The sequence below is a fragment of the Durio zibethinus genome, chromosome 15 (genome assembly GCF_047325235.1).
Source record: "Durio zibethinus cultivar Kanyao isolate XHJ-2024 chromosome 15, ASM4732523v1, whole genome shotgun sequence".
Classification (NCBI taxonomy): Eukaryota; Viridiplantae; Streptophyta; class Magnoliopsida; order Malvales; family Malvaceae; genus Durio; species Durio zibethinus.
The window spans coordinates 3,469,009-3,486,472 of record NC_143176.1 but is presented as its reverse complement, the minus strand read 5'-3'; the positions used below and the strand labels follow the sequence as shown (position 1 = coordinate 3,486,472).

General features: G+C 33.0%; 1 protein-coding gene and 2 pseudogenes across 3 annotated transcripts; all 3 read right to left on the bottom strand.

Annotated features, from left to right (window-relative positions):
* Positions 1-470: 470 nt before the first annotated feature.
* On the bottom strand, positions 471-1,948 carry LOC149514529 (beta-1,2-xylosyltransferease XAX1-like; annotated as a pseudogene). The gene is made up of 2 exons (XR_016327931.1): positions 1,825-1,948; positions 471-1,707 (listed from the first exon to the last, which is right to left on the bottom strand). The product of XR_016327931.1 is annotated as a beta-1,2-xylosyltransferease XAX1-like (transcript).
* A 2,297-nt stretch (positions 1,949-4,245) lies between these two features.
* LOC111302254 (uncharacterized) lies at positions 4,246-5,419 on the bottom strand. The gene has a single exon (XM_022898184.2). The coding sequence runs from the start codon at positions 5,134-5,136 to the stop codon at positions 4,567-4,569; it is 570 nt and encodes a 189-aa protein (XP_022753919.1). The 5' UTR covers positions 5,137-5,419; the 3' UTR covers positions 4,246-4,566.
* A 4,910-nt stretch (positions 5,420-10,329) lies between these two features.
* Positions 10,330-17,117, bottom strand: LOC111301899 (condensin complex subunit 2-like; annotated as a pseudogene). Its single transcript, XR_016328042.1, has 8 exons — positions 16,828-17,117; positions 16,497-16,601; positions 16,277-16,394; positions 15,552-15,625; positions 15,420-15,480; positions 15,136-15,335; positions 10,823-10,853; positions 10,330-10,458 (listed from the first exon to the last, which is right to left on the bottom strand). The product of XR_016328042.1 is annotated as a condensin complex subunit 2-like (transcript).
* Positions 17,118-17,464: the final 347 nt, after the last annotated feature.

The following is a 17,464-nucleotide window of genomic DNA, read 5'->3' as shown; positions in this document are numbered from 1 at the left end:
CAAATTAGAGGACATAGCCAATGAGGATTGGCAATTGAGAGGCCTGTGTGTTGGTTGCACCATTCTGCTTAAGCAAAATCTTGCACATTTTTCGTTGTGAAAAGGTTGTCTTTTACTAAAAACATTTGACCAATATTTTCATTTCAAAACTTGAATAACTCTGCAGGTTACTTTTTGATTCGTTCTCTACAAGAATCTAGTAATATGTGATGGTCCTGCCTGCTCAGAGGACCATATCTATTAGTATATGGGTAATGATAATTAAATGTATTGCTATAAGGAACCCGGAGCTAGTTTATGTGATTTATGCAGTCACTCTTAAGACATCGCATCCAGCAGGTTTTGGCTTAAAATTTCAACATTTGTAGTCCTCTTCCTTATTCCCGGAATGTGGCCTCATTTGTAAAAAAAAAATATTGATGTAAGCTGTAGGTGGACTTGAAAAACATGAAATGGATTTACTATAACTCAAGATAGGCACCTTTAAATAATGAATCTGTTAGTTTGAATATTTGTGACATTATGAATTGAGCAATGATAGTTCTTGAATCGATAAAACGGCAATTTGTGCAATTAAATTAGTGGTTAATGTTAATTCCTTAATGGGGAAGAATGAATTTGAGAATTGTACATGATGTTGATGATAAATGGGATTCATTTTCTCTCAGCCTCTTCTTGCTGTGTCATGAAGATGATCACATTCACATTCATTGATAAAAGGGAGTTGAGCTTCCAAGAAGTTGCATTGCTTCAAAAAGGGTCTTCTTGAATTTCTCTAAATTAAATCTCTCTAAATTCATTGATAAATTAAATCTCTCCCTAAACAGGGTGATCTTTGCCACAAGTGTCAATGAGAGAACTTTCCTCTGGTTCAATCTTGTACTCCAAGAATCGGACACCCATTTCCTTTTCTGGTTCTCCGAAGTAGTTGGTTGCGGCCCATTCACTTGCCAGTGGCACCACTTGAATCAACACTGGCCAGCACCATGAGCTCCAACCATGACACTACAGGAGCCCAAGTCAGGTTCTGACTTCTGCCCTTGTGACTCTAAAGCCTAGTTCCTCCATTTCCACATTTCATCTTCGTTCAAAAACCTTGTTTTGGGCGTGATATAAGCATCAGCACTGGCTTTTGAATCTCACGAATCTTTTAGGAACTGCCTGAAATCAAACAAGGAAATGGAATAACCTCCTGGAATATCAGTAGTGTTGAGGGCTAGATTTTCATGATACTGAAGCCCTATCACAGCAGCTGGCAAGCGGTGAACACTTGCATCTGCTTCAGGATTTATGACCTCATAACTAGACAAGTGAGAAAGAACACTGTTGTCCTCTTGAACCCACCAAGGCTGGAAGTCTGTGATGATAAATTGTAGGCGGGATCGGAAAGGGAGGCAAGTGATGAATAATCTCATTGAACTCACGAAACACGTTTCCTGTGAAGCCTCTAGAAGAGAAAACCACATCTGTGACATTGTGGGTGAAAGTGCAGGCTGGTGGATTGGTGTTTCCATGCAGTATCTGAACATATGTAACAAGTTTCATGGCAGTTTCATCCTCCTTCCTTGCATATGGCTGAACCATTCCCTTAACTTTAGGTTGATCAGATGGCAGGCACATAAACTGTTTATCTGCAAGGCCACACTTCAGAATGAAGATCAGTCTGGCATGAAAATCCATTTTTGTCAAGCTGAGCTCGATCATCTCCTGTTCCATCAACAAGAATATTCAAACTCACATTTCAGATGATCAGGCACAAGCTTTCATTGTATTTTAATGTACTTGCTCAATGTGAATTGGCATCCAAGAGATGAACGGAGGAACCTCTAACAAGTCTTCTTAATAGTAATTTTTGAGAATCAACTGCATCAACATTAACCCTTTCACTGCCGAGATTGCCTCTTGAATTCGATAACCACTGCTCCCCTTCATTTCCATAGAGTTCAAATCAGACAAGTTATATATGAACAAAACTACAAACAAAAAAATGGCAAGAGCAGCCGGATATATGATCACAATTACATGACTCAAATCAGAACAGTTAAAACTAAAGAGACTGCTAGAGTCGCACAATTCACCAGCCTTCTTGTTTCCTTCTCCATCTTCTCTCATCCTGCAAAAAACCTGTATGACAATGCTAACAATGAATTTTTTTTTTTATGGGTTAAAATGTCAAAGAAGGAAAGTTTTCTTAATAAAGGTTTTTTTGTTTTAAATGCTTAATAAAGGTATAACTATGGCGTAAACAACCAAATGATCAAACGACTAGTTTATGAATAAATTCGATTTATGTTTGTTTATTAAATTCAACAAAAGATTACGAATAACATTTTACGATTTATAATTAAACGAATAGATTACGGATATAAAAAAAAATTCGTTCATATTTTCAATAAGCGTTGTTAGAGAGTTAAGGTTTTTTATTTTTATACCAAAACAGAGCCCACACACTGATTGGACCATGGAGTATAGGCTGCCATATAAAGTTGCTGTGGGCTAAAACTTTGGGTTTTTTGGGGGTTTTGAAGAGTAAGCTGAGGCAATTTTGCAGCATCAGCTTGACAAAGCGGCCAGCAAGTTCTATCAAATGATTGTCAAAGCACTGTCCTTATGACCATCAATCCACTGCTTAATTTCATCATGTTTTGACTGAATTATTCCTCCAATTGAGAAACAAAAACTGGGTAAAGAGACAGGTTTTTTTTTTTTTCTAACAGGCAATGACCTTATGGAAATACAACTATCAAGAGACAAAGATTCATAGATTTGAAGTGTTGACATCATGTCTTGAGCTAAAATGGGTGATAATGAGCTAAGAGTAAGCTTTAAATGATGTCATAAATAATATTTTTGAATCTGAGAAGAAAAAATGGAATAAAACCACATTGATGTGGCAAGGCAATTTGACTGATATAAAGGCTCAAGTCTTTCAGAACTTTAGAGCAAAACTACGAATCTGTTTCTCAAGGTTGGGCTTGCTAGTGGCTGTCAGCATCAGAAAATGCCACAAGAATCAAAGGGAACCAGAAAAAGTGAGATAAGGATCCATGTTAGCAGCCTCAGCTTGGACACCCACAGTCCACAAGAACACAAGTGGAAATTTTCAGTTTGAAAGGAAAATAAGAAATGAATGAATGTCCCTATTTCCCACCACATAAATCAAAAGTAAAAAAAATAACATTTGTACGACAGAAAATTTGGAGACATTCAAAGTGATAAAATCTAACATGAAATGGAAGAAAATTCCAGGCAAGTTAAACCCATATAGATAACAACAAAAGCTAGTTGAAATATATATTTTTTTTTCAGAGAAAGCATCTGGCACTAGCATACAGGTTATTATCAATTTCACCATTTGTTTCTACTTCTATCTCTGGCTTGTTGCTTCCTCAACAATAACCTTTTCTTTTCTGAAGAATTGAGCTTTCACTGAAACCTGGTAATGATATTGTATCCTGTTGCCAAACAGCTGATTAGCTGAAAAGTAAAAGAAGGAAAACCATGGAGAGATTAACGAGCTCAATTGGTTTATATAACTACCTAAACAGTAATTTCTCTAATTGTTGTCGTATACCCTTTTTCTAGTCCAGATAAATATATATTTTAACGGTATTTTGATAAGGATTTTTTTCTTATTTTAAATGAAATATTAATGAATCTAAATTTAATTTAATTGGTTCATGCAGTCACTCTTAGATGTTCAAATCTTAATAATTCACTGTGTTCTACATAAATGAGAGCCAGCCCAGCACGACATTGCTTTGCATTAACTTGTATAGTTGAACATCAATTTTTAGTCCTGGAAGATCTTTAGAAAAGAAAAAAAAATGAAAAAGAAGGATGAAAAACTATTGATAACTACAGAAAACACAGTTGAAACTTCCCTGAAAGCTTGTTGATGACTCAAGTTAACTATACCAATCAACAAAGCAAAAGAGACTAGAGACTGTAGTCTTCTTGGCATATAGGACAGTTTCTACTCTCTCAAACTTTTTGATTTGAGACTAGGAACTCAATGACCAGTCTATTACTTACTGTGTCCTGTCAGATAAATGGCTTCTTCCACTTTCCCCTGAGTTTGGCATGGTTTTGAAATATGTCTGAGGATTCAGGCTGTTGATCTTAAGGGTTAATTTCACTTGTTCAATTCCAGGTAAAACATTTTTTTTAACTAGGAAACTTTTGCTGGATCCAATGACATTTTTCTCATCAAACAAATGTTACAATGTTTATATGAGAAGAAGCTTACTGAAATATATGGTAAAATCCATAAATTATATATATATATTCATACAGAAATATTAATATTATAGTATGTGAACAACCCGCAGCTATGTATAATTTCTTGTTTCATGACACCTCAAAGTAAAATATGGTGTGAAGTGCCTGAGGATACTAACCGAGCACTTGCTTGGCAAGCAGGAAAATGAGAGAAAAACAGACCCAATAAAAGGAAGAACTCTGGTAATAGCTTAGTTCAGTTCTCCCTCTGACCAATCATATATATTATCCCCAAACCAATGATCCTAAACTGTGGTAAATATAAGATGAATATGATGAGGACTCTTAAAAGGCTTTCTGATAAAATCCATTGATTCTCTTCCAAGACTCTTCCCTCTGCATCTTCAACTGCTTGTAGAAGTTGCCAATGAAAGTCTCAGCTTTGGCAAACAACTCTGGCCCACTAAGCCCTCCAACCACCTCTTCTTCTTCCTCCACATGTTCCTCATCAACAGCTTCTGCTTCAGTCTCTCCACTTCCTATAAAGAAAAGGCTTGGAGTAGAAGGACATTTCTTCACTTTATCCACCTTGATCACAGTCCCAACAATCTTCTCAGAGGCAGATTTCTCAACAACCTTAGCTTTCTTTTCACTGCTTGCAGGAGCAACCTGTTTTTGATCATCCTTACTTTCAACACTCTTAGCTTCTTGGGTTGTCACTGGGTTAGCTGCAACATATGTAGGCCTGGAAAACACTGAGAGTAACCCGGCTTCAGCTCCAAGTGCTATAATAAGGAGATTGAGGACAAAGTAAAGATAAATACGCCTTAAGGATGAAGATAAAAGTGGTGCAATAAAAAGAAGTGCTGCTACAACAGATAGTATCAGAATTTGAGACTTTTTGAACTCGTTCATGGCTGCTTTCCTAGTAAATGAAATGGTAAAAGCTTTGGGATCTATCAGGAGCTTAAAGGAAATGATTTGGAGTAGCAGGTACTAGAAGTAGAGACCAAGATGAAGCTTTTGAAGACATTTATAGAACAAGAAAAAGAGAAGACTCATAGATGGAGGTTATCATTTACTAATGATGATGGTTGCATAACTGTAAATGAATTATTAGTTGACAAAGTACAAAAGAAATCTACAACAAGAACCTGTTGATTTTTCATTTTTGTGTTCTTTTTTGTTCTTTGTCAAATTGACACTTTTAATCTTTAATCAGTGTCATCTTTAAATTTCATTTTCAGGTCCCCACTTATGTAAAGGAAGCTACTCTTAATCACATTTGAACATAAGAATATGAATGTAAACTTTTTATAGTAGCTTCCCATTATCTCTTATCAATTACAAATCAAGCAAAGTGATTATTTTAAAGGTTAATATTCATTCATCAATAAAGTAATATCATTTAATTTACGGACAATGCATCAAATATAAATCTTAAGATTGAGTTTATATTTGATGCACTATTCGTGTACAATTTTATATATTATCAATGAATCAGATAATATTACTTTATTAATGAGGTGAATCAGATAATGTCATCTTATTAATAAGAAATTTTTTTAAAATTATATTTTTATATATTTATTTTAATGATTGATATTCATTTATTAATGAAAAAACATCATTCGAATCAATGATAGTGTATAAAATTTATAAATTAATAATACAAAAAATATTAACTCTTAATCATTATCAAACTTCAAACCCCTTTTTTCTTGGGTAAATAGGTCCATATCTTCTTTGAAAACCATGATCTAAGGTTAAGATTCAATCACAAATGTGCATATAGGTTACACGTTTGAAGCAAAGGATTTTCAAGAATTTATCTCCTTTAACACTCCTTTTGATAGGAGGGAAAAAAGGAAAACAAAAAATTATTGATGATTCAATGCATTAAATGAACACATTGCTTTAAAGAGTGTCATTTAGCAAAAATTATATGTATAATATATATAATTATGTAAATTTAGAAGCTTTGTAAATAACAAAATTAGAGGTGTAACTAAAACAAGTTGAATTGATACACTGAAATATTTGAGTCCAATAATGACTTAAAATTTATTATTTGAAGCTTAGTTCGAGTTCAATCAAATTTAAGTTCGAATTTAATTCTAAATAAAAGTCAAATTATTGAAACTCGTTTAATAAAAATGATATCTATTTTCATACTCAATTTTATATTTAAATTCGAATTCAAATTGATATATCTATATATATATAAGAAGAAAATAATAATTTTTTAATTAAAATAATTTAAATTTATTAAAATTTAAAAGTTCAATTAAGCTCATTAATTATTCAAGTTGTGCATTAAAATGTTTAAATTTAATTTGTTCGATAAATTGAATTATTCAAATTTGATTCGACAATGATTAAATTAAATTTAAATTTTATCTTAATCAAATTTGAATAACTTTTAAGTATTGATATATCATTCATACTTCTAAATAAATTCAATCATTGTACAAAGTATAGAAAAATAGAGTAGGATTAAAGCTAAATTAGCGATTAAAGGTAGGAAAAAATGTAGAGACAAGAGAACATGGGGGGTAGAAGATTCCAACACAATTGGACAAAGCCTGGATAAGGTCGGTGAAAAGCGTACTTCTATTGGCCCACATTATTATCAGTCTCGAGAAATGCCGGCCTAAACAAACTTGCCGTTTCTGAGCTCTAGCCTTCATTAGACGAATATGGGCCCATCAATTATGTGGGTCCCATCTTTAGGACCTATAATATGGACCAACCATTGGGACCATTGTCGTTATTTAAGGGATTTTTTTTATTTGGGTGTTAGATTTGGTCCCCTTAAAGAATATTTCCCCCACCGGAATTGATGCCTTTGTGGTCCTTAATTGCATCTTCAAAAGCTTAAAATGACCCAAATTTGGGGTTTTTTTAACCTTTTTTTTTTAAATCTAATGTTTATATTAACAAATTTTGTTATATTCATAATATATTTAATTAATAAATTTTAAAATATTATTTATGATTATTTATTAAATTTAATAAATAATCATAAACAAACAAAAATCGAATCTATTAATAAATTATTTTATCAAACATTTTATTTATTTACATCTCTAAAGATAACGTATAACAAAAAATAATAATAATAATGAGAAATTATTATAGATAGTGTGCAAAGTATGTATGAAACATACATAATTTTCAATCAAGTGAGAAAATATATTCATAATTATGAATAATGTAAATAGTACCTTATCATGTATAATAAAGCTCTCTTATCTTATGCAAAAGTTCATCAAGTTCAAATTGCTTTTCTTTTCCTAGGAGAATTTTGGATATTGACCCACCAAAGAAAAAGTTGATCAAGAATGGGGGAAATATAGCCATGAATCACTTTCAATTTTCTCAAGTTGCTCTTCCTTTATATGCCCAAGAATAAAAGATATGCCACCCTTTGCCACGTTTGCTTAAGTTTATTCATATTTTAAAAACTTTTCTCAACTTTCTCTCACCTTTTGAATAATATGATAATCTTCGGGAATCATAACATAAATATTCAATATTTGATTCAATAATACAAACAACAATAAGCCTTATATTCCATATTCTAAGATTAACTGTATGAAAAATCAAATAAGAAAATCAAATTAAATTATAATTTAAATTTTTTTTACGTCTCTTATTTCTATCAACAAATATATTTTTATTTAATTTTTTGTATTATTTTTTATTACTTACATCTATATTTTTCGTGATTTATCTTTAAATATTTTAATCTTTTTTAAATTTAAAGATTCAACTCTCTTAACCGATGCACAACTAAACTTACATTTCATATATTTAAACCATCATAAACGATCCCCTCTTATTTTCTCTTCAATTCAAATTACTAACTTTTTTCAAATATCTTTATTTCTGATTTTATATCTTCTAATCTTACCACATATTCTTCTAAATATTTTCATCTCAACTACATTCATTTTTTTATTTGATTCAATAATAAATACATATATTCGTTGTACTTGAAAAATTAAGTTCGAATCTTTCTTATCAAATAAGGTTCAATAATGGATACATATATCCATTTTACTTGCAGAATTGAGTTCGAAACTTTCTCGTAATCTCATGGATAAACGCTATTTGGTCAACAATGGTAACGTTCATTCCCATAAACCTATGAAAATCTTTTAGCTAAGTTATCTATTCTAGGGATCTCTTTCCCTCTTGTCTACGTGTGTAACAGATCATATAAACCTTAAATGGCGAATGCCAAAAGAAGTAAACTTTGCCAAACATAGGTATCCGCAATTCCAAGAGCCAACTAATACTGATTTTCTTTCCAATGAACATTGGCCGATACAGCTAATCTAACATTACATTGGCTAGAATCACTATGTAAAGCTAATCCATACTCTCTTCTAGAAAATGATACACTATTTGCTTTGGCATCTTTCTAATGAGAGTTAAACCTGGAACTTGAACCAAAATGATGAACAATCCTCATCATACTCTAAATGGTCACATGTCATATTCTCAAATTCGTTCAGGATAATCCATCTATGTCATCCTACACACAGATATCATACTGAATTGAGAGATGCCATTTCCACTATAAGACAACAGAGAAGGTTGCTTAAATCTCAACATGGTAATCTATATCTCCACACAACTATTGCTTCCTATTCATAAGTCATATTTGAGTAGGTGGATGGATTGAAGACTGTGCATAACTTCAGTTACCGGATTTATCTTCTACATATATCATATAAAAATGTTAATTTTTTTGGTATTACCGTTTGACGTATCCCTCAGGCTCTCTGGGCGATCTTAAGGGCACCCCCCACACATCGACATAGTGCATTCAGGATTTCACTCCGAGAGTGCTCCCCACAAAAATTGAACCTGGGTAGACAAGTAAAAAGAGTTATTTGAAACAAACTAGCAAGCTAATTACATGGATTCTTAACTTAAGAATGTTCTGTTCACATGTTGTGCATGCATAAGTCAGCACACAAGTTGATACAACGGCATGCAGCAATCACAACATAATACAAGCATGTTAGTTTTACTTACAGTTTTTTCCTTTCTTTTCTTCCTCCATTGCTTTAGCCTTCATAGGCCTGAAAAACTTGGCATAAGGAGAACTGTGCTATCCCCTGATACATAAAGATGAGCTCTAGGTTATGACAAAGCCTATGCCACAGCATCAGTGCTTTGCCATGAACCGGGGAGATGACTACTAAGATCATCTAAACTGGGACAGCCTTTGATGCTTAAACTATGCTCATTAGCCAAATGCAACAGACAAATGAAACACAAATGGGGTGAAATATCCTCTAGAGATGCAGCTTGGCAATTGAAGGGAAACATAGCTAATACATGTTTGAAAGACAATGTACCTTTGTGCACCTGTTGATAAGAAATGAATTTGTTGTAAAATCATAAATGTTATTTCAACCTTCTGAATTAGGCACTCAATAATAACAAAAGTGAATAAACACGCAATGCTCACCATTTCAGCAACTTCAAAAGATCCTTGCATGTGATCCCAAAGTGTCTCCTTTAGTGCATGCATATCAACTTGTTTAGAAGTTTTGTCATACTGGACTTCAATTTTATTTACCTATAAATGTAAGGTCAAGAAAATACATGGTAATAAGCTTAAAAAATGTTTCGCCTAGATAGTTTGTTGAAGGGAAAATAATACAAAGTAAAAAGAGCTAATCAGTTGACTCATTTTACAAAGCCCAAATATACAAAAAGGGAATTTTATGCGCATAAGATGTAGTAAAGGTAAGAGTGAAAGTGTAGAGTTCTGTAATGTTACCATTTGCATCTTCCCAATGGGTTTTTCTTTTTTTTTTTTTTTTTGAAAGAACAAGGGACAAAAATGACACTGCTCATAAAAGTAGCTATAATTCCGTTACCCAGATTTAAAACCATTTTTCTTCATTGTTAATCTCCAGGGAAAACTTTTTCCATCTCCATTACAACCATTTTATTAAATAATAAAGTTAAAATCAGCTTAGTTTACAAACCACTTTGAACATAGCAAGGATTAATTTCAATATTGAAGACAGAGCAAAATGGAATTAGTATTTATAAGACTATAAACCTGGTGAGGCTGGGAGACAAGGTCATCCAAGTTTCCCACATCATTATGAACGCATCCATCATTGAACTTACTACTAAGCATGCTCTCATTATCCCATGATGACAGTGCTTCATCAAAATAATTGTTTTGTTGCCATGAACTATGATCTGGTAAAGAAAAACAAGACAGTGATTGTGAAACATAAAATGAAGGAACACAAAACATGCAACAAGTTGCTTTAACAGCAATGAATTGAAATGAAATGAAATGAAAATTACACATATGTTATAGCCTATCAGAATTTGAAATGGCTTTGATCATTAGTGAAAAGGTATGTCAATTATTGTGTCATCAAGGTCTGTAACTTAGTTTATAACCTACAGTTCTCTATAGGACCATTCTATCTACAATATACGCTTGGATAAATTTTCTGTATAACAAATTCATTACAAAAAAAATACTTATCACAACGATTAACATCGTAAATCCTAAAAAGACAAAAAAAACCTGTTTCTTAGAGAAAGATCATACCTGAACATTTTCTTCTTCTCTTGCCCAGACACTAGAATAGAAAATAGTTTTGCTATTGATCATCTCCAAATAATTGATGGTTAAAAAAAAAAAAAAAAAAACTTGCCAAATCGGAGGGATAATTTGACATCAGTTCATCAACATTTAATGTTTAAGCCAACCAAGACCATATGCAGCCTGAGGTTTGGGTATTGGAGTTCTTCAATTCGATTAAACTCACGATCTGCCCTTGAAATGAGGTTGACTGACTTAGGTTCAGCTCAATGCCCAAACCAGCCAGATAGTATTGGTTGGCCCTTCAGATCAACAATTAGTTAAGCTTCAATGAAGACTGTTTTCATTTTTGTTTATTCTAAATAAGAACCAAAAGAAAAAATGATTGACTCTCGTGGGAAAACACTTATTTACAGCTGGTTGTAATCTTGTAATCTGTATATTTATATTTGTATATCTAGAATTAAGTATTTGTATCCCTAGAATTAAGAACAAAAAAATTAAGATAGACAATCCCTCAATTATAGGATTAGTTTTTTAGGAAGATTTAGTTTCCTAGTTTAACCCCTAGTTAGTTGTATATAAATCTAAGATTCTTGTATAATTCTTAATGAGCAGTTTTTCAATATACATTCAGTTTTTCTCTTAGTTTTCTACACAGTTTTATTTTTTAGTTTTTTCACATGGTATCAGAGCTTTAGGCTCTTCTTGGGAAGCACAATTTTCAACCTTCATTGCTAATTTTTATTTTAGGCCTTCATTGCCGAACCCTTTCAAAGAAAGATATTACTACCACCCAATTTGAGGAAGTGTCAACTAGGAAAATCATTGGAGTACTACAGATGTTTCAAAAACAATGAGAGTTCGACAGAGAAGAGATTAAAAAGCTGAGAAACTTATTGAAAATCCTTGAAAAACCTACTGTGGTATGTTCCTTGGGTAAGATCTCTAGTTCAAGTAAAGCTTCTGGTTCTCATAGATTAAATATCTCGGTTAAGCCTGTTACGAATTCTTGGGTCATTGACTCAAGAGCCACAAACCATATGACACATTCCTCATAGAAGTTTAGTACATATACCCTGTGTCCTAGTAATAAAAAAATTATCGTTGCAAATGATTCACTTATTACAGTGGCAAGATTAGGAGATGTTCAAGTTAATCACTCACTTGTTCTAAAAAATGTTCTTCATGTTCTTGGATTGTCTACTAATCTGATATTTATATAAAAACTTACCAGAGATATAAATTGCAAAGTGACTTTTTATCTCTCTTATTGTGAATTTCAGGACCAGAGTTCAAGGAAGAGGATTGGACTTGCTAAGGAGAAGGATGGACTATACTATCTTGAGACATCAAATAACATAAGTAATATCAAGAATAGTTTACCTTTGTCATTTCTTGCTGAAAAATCTTCCAATAAAGACCAAATCTGGATTTATCATTTTCGTCTTGGAGATCCTTCTTTTGGAACTTTGAGAAACATGTTTATTTCTTTGTTCAAAGGATTAAATGTCAGAGATTTTCATTGTGATGTTTGAAAACTTGCAAAACATAGACGTGTCTTTTCCAATTAGTAACAAAAGAAGTTCTACTTCCTTTTACTTTATTCATAGTGACATTTGGGGTCCCTCTACAATTCTTAATATTTCTGGTGCAAGTTGGTTTGTTTCATTCATAGATGATTGTACCAGGATCTCTTGGGTTTTTTTACTTAAATCCAAATCAGATGTGAATAGTATGTTTTTAAGCTTCTAAAACATGACCCAAAATCAATTTGGAGTGAGAATCAAGAGATTTAGGTCTGATAATGCAAGAGACTAAACAGTGTTTGGCTAGAGAATTTGAGATAAAAAAGCTAGGGAGATTAAAATACTTCCTAGGAATTGAAGTAGCACACTCATGGCATGGTATCTTCATCTCACAACAGAAATATGTGATAGATCTTCTGAAGGAAACTAGGAAACTCGCATATAAACCTGCAAATACCCCTATAAATCCTAATCATAAAATTAGAGAAGCTAATGAAGATGCTGCTGTAGATAGAAAGATGTACCAAAGATTAGTTGAAAGACTTATTTATCTCTCACATATTAGACCTGATATAGCATAAGCTGTGAGTGTGGTAAGTCAATTCATGCATAGTCCTAAAGAAGTGCACCTATAGGCTGTTTACTGTATATTGCACTATTTGAAGGCCAATCCTGGGAGAAGTATATTATTTAAAAGAAATTCGGGGCTAATTTTAGAAGCATATACAGATGATGATTATGCAGGTTCAGTAACTAATAGAAGATCCACCTCAGGCTACTGCACTTTCTTAGATGGTAATCTTGTGACTTGGAGGAGTAAAAAACAAAATGTAGTGGCAAGATCAAGTGCTGAAGCAAAGTTCAAAGCAATGGCTCAAGGAATTTGTGAACTACTATGGTTAAAGATTATCCTAGAAGACTTGAAGATCAAGTGGAATGAACTAATAAAACTCTACTGTGATAACAAGTCTGCAATAAGCATTGCACACAATCCTATGCAACATGACAGAACAAAACACATTGAAGTAAACTGGCATTTCATAAAGGAAAAATTAGATAGTGGGTTGATTTGTACACCTTATGTATCAACCAAGGGTCAATTTGCAAATGTGTTGACTAAAGATCTCAGCAATGCAACATTTCAAAAAATTATTTCCAAGCTGGGAATGAAAAACACCTATTCATCAGCTGAATTCTTTATAACGTATGTTATTTTTCTTTGATAAATAAGACAGAAGCCGTTGACGTTTTCCTAGAATTTTACGTAGACCTCTCTGAGATAAATAGTCTTTTTTGTGCAATTCCAAATGTGAAGTAAGTCTTCGTATCTTATTGGTGAAACTGACTATTTGAAATTCAACGGACCCCTTGTTTTCTTGAAAAATAACTAAGATGAATGAATTTTTTACCATAAAACAAAAATTTCTCTCCCCCTTAGGGAGAGTGTGGGAAAACACTTATTTACAACTGGCTGTAATATTGTAATCTGTATATTTATATTTATATCTCTAGAATTAAGTACTTGTATCCCTAGAATTAAAGACAAAAAAATTAGGATAGACAATCCCTCAATTATAAGATTAGTTTTTTAAGAAGATTTAATTTCCTAGTGTAACCTCTAGTTAGTTGTATATAAACCTATGGTTCTTGTATATTTCTTAATGAGCAATTTTTCAATATACATTCAGTTTTTTTCTTAATTTTCTACGCAGTTTTATTTCTTAATTTTTCCACATACATTACCATAATGTTAGGTAGAAGAAACAACTTGACAAGACTTTCAGGTTGATAATGGCAGTCTTCTGGAAGCGTGTTATTACATGGTTCTCTATTTGCAGGAACCAGCAAAAGCTTTAGATTTTTGGGAGGCACAAAGACATCAGGCATTTCTTTGTCCAAGCTTTTTGTGAAATCAACATCAACTTCTTTCAGGTTTTTGCTCTTTGGTTTCTTGGTAGTTAAGGCCGATTCAACATTGGTAGCACAAATATCCTCTAAACCTACAAGAAAGACACCTAGGCAAAGTGGCAAACTAATGGAATCCTGTAACTCAGAAGAGGAATGAATAATAACCTCCCTGCTGATACCAACCATTGTAATTCCAATATTTCCAATGATTGGGACCCGCCCATGCATTCTGCTTTGAAGTAAATTCCAGCCCTTGGTACAAAAATTTGGCAACATTCTCAAATCTATCCTCAAGATCAGGTTCGCAAGAAGCATAAGTATCATTCTCCTACGTTATAAACCAATCATATTTGGGTGATCTCTCATATCTTCTTATATGTTTCACTAAGTGGCTAGAGCAACGAGAAGAGACTCAAGGAAAACGGAATCATGATAAGTGACAAAATATAGGACAAACTACCTCATCAGCATCATGAAAGTTAGGATCGAAATTGGAGCCCTCATTAACAACACTTGACACCTCATCATGACTAAAGGACCACGCATCATAATTTACATGTGCGTTATCATTAAAATCAGCTTCATTAGAACCGGCAGTGTCGTCTACTCTGATATCACATTTCTGGCCAACATCAAATGTTTCATATGACCTTTGATTATCTTCACCAAAATGGCATACAATGACCTTTAGGGTTGGACAAATTTCATTCTTTGCAAGCATGTTTGTGACCATATTCTTAACAGTTTCTGCAAATAAGTTAAGTAAATGGACATAACGTGTAAAAAAGAAAATGAAAATCACAGCCAAATTCTAACTTTTAGGCACACAACTTCTGGTAAAACAAAATGGGTACGAATGTCTTTATCAGCAGTAAAGCATACCTTTGGCAAATGAGATATCAATCATTTCCAAGTTATTGTTTTGAAGTGAACCTGATTTGCACTTCCCCGGCACTTCGAAAGAATCAAAAAGTACCCTACAACCTTCGTAGACACCAAGATTATTCAAACGAAGACCTTTTGCTCCACCTTCATCAAATTGTGCAGATGTTGGTGATATAGAGGATCCACAGCAAATGCAACTACAAAATCAGGGCAAAAAATAATTCATGAATTAGAGAGCAAAATAAAACAATGACCTGAGAAAAAATACAAGATATACTTACCATCAAACTTTTGGACATTAAGAGCTTCAAAAGAAGACTCCAGTGTTGATATTGGCAAGATCTGCACAAATTACTTATCTCAGCCTGCAGTTCAATTGCTAAATCAATCAATGAACTGAAACAATATTCAACCTTCCTCTCAGACTCTTTCTTGTTATAACTGCTCTCCTCCCTGTTATATGTGTTGTCACCCTCCATGATAGTCTCTGTCACCAAAGCACTATATTAGGGAACCGACCGAATAGAACATCCTTCTGTGCAACGAAAACCTGTAAGTTCTTAAAGAAATAATACTACAAGCTCTCTTTTCTAATGGTAAAACTTAAACCAGAACTTAAACCAGATGCACAAGAACAAACCTTATTCAAGTGAATCTTTATTAGTTCATCTAAATGTAAAAGATATACACATAAAAGAAAGTTGATGTAGCATTCTTCAGTGTTTTCTTCTTTTATTATGTTATGGAAAATACCTCTAAAATGGACACCAAGAAACATACAACAATGACAACAACAAACTAACCTTATATCCCATAACTCTAGGATCCGCTATATGAAAGGCCAAAAATAGAAATCATATTAGATCATAGTTTTGAATCTTCTTGCATCACTCATTTCTGTCAAAAACAACATTTTCATCCATTTCCTTAACCCTCAAAAACAACCCTCTAAAGCGGACACCAAGAAACATGGGAAACAAAATTTACCAAGTAACCAATCCAATTAAAAACTATTTAGAGGCAACACAATTTATACTTTGTTCATCTTGTTGGCCATAACTAACATGTCACAGTACAACCACGCCAAGAATCTTCCAACAAGAACTCTATGTCAAACACAATTAAAACAATTTTATACCTTGTTCATCTTCATGGCCAACTCGATGGATACCACCAAGGATCTTGTATGCCTCAGCATGCAAGGCATCGACTCTGAAAGAGTAAATTTTCACCCCTGCTTCCAATGTGCAACTTGCCTGACCAGTAAAAACTCCATCAAAACTAAAAAAAAAAAAAGCTTGTAAATTATATACTATGACTGCTTATTAACAACATTTCGCAAATAAAGTAATCTGAACCTTTTGGAAATTAGTCTCTGAATCACCTTCAGTTGTTTCGACTTTAATGATCTCGCTTAGATGATCAATAAGCTTCAACTCCCAAGTATTCTTCTGGTTTATTTTCTATACCAAACAAAGAGCCACAACTTTTTATTGCTAACAGTTAAAAAGATAGTTAGTATTATTTTTTTTCTATCATTTTCTCAGCAGCCAAACATAGAACAAAATGTTACTCTAATTTTACAACAATGAATAAAAATTATATAACCGAAAAGATTATTTATATTTTCGATTAAACGAAACTTCTGGAGAATCAAACTAGTGAAGAGAATTTCAGAGAAGATGTTACGTTTTCGCTGGCGAGTTTAATGCAGTTTTGGAACAACTCAATGATCTGGTCTTTGCTAAGGCAAGGATCGGAAGGAGGAGGAGGAAGAGGAGAAGGAACGGGGACGGTGATGGTGATGGTGATGGTGCGACGGACGGCGGCGCCACGTGCGGCGGCTCGGGCCTGAGCGCGTTCGAGTTAGTCGTTGTTGGAGTCTAAGAAGAAAGAGATAATCGGTGACTGGAGACGGTTTAACATTGGCGCTCTTTGCCTCCGGCTGAGCACTTCCTCCTTCGAGAGAAATTTGAAAAGGAGAGAGGGAATGTTTTTTTTTACCTTTTTATTAGTGAAACTGGGATGGTATAGACCTCATCAGTCCTACATTTATTATATATAAAATATTAAAATTAATTATCGTATTTTATATAAATATTATATATATGATAATTCATATGAATATAAAAATATAAAATAATTTTTTTAATTTTGTTAAATTTATATGATTATTATTAAATTTTTAAATCTTGTTATTTTTATATTTTATTTTTATATTATATTCATATTATATTATCATATCATATTTTAAATTATCTTATTTATTTTTCAAAAATTCCTAAGTAAATTTGACTATCAACAAATATAACAATGAAAATAATGT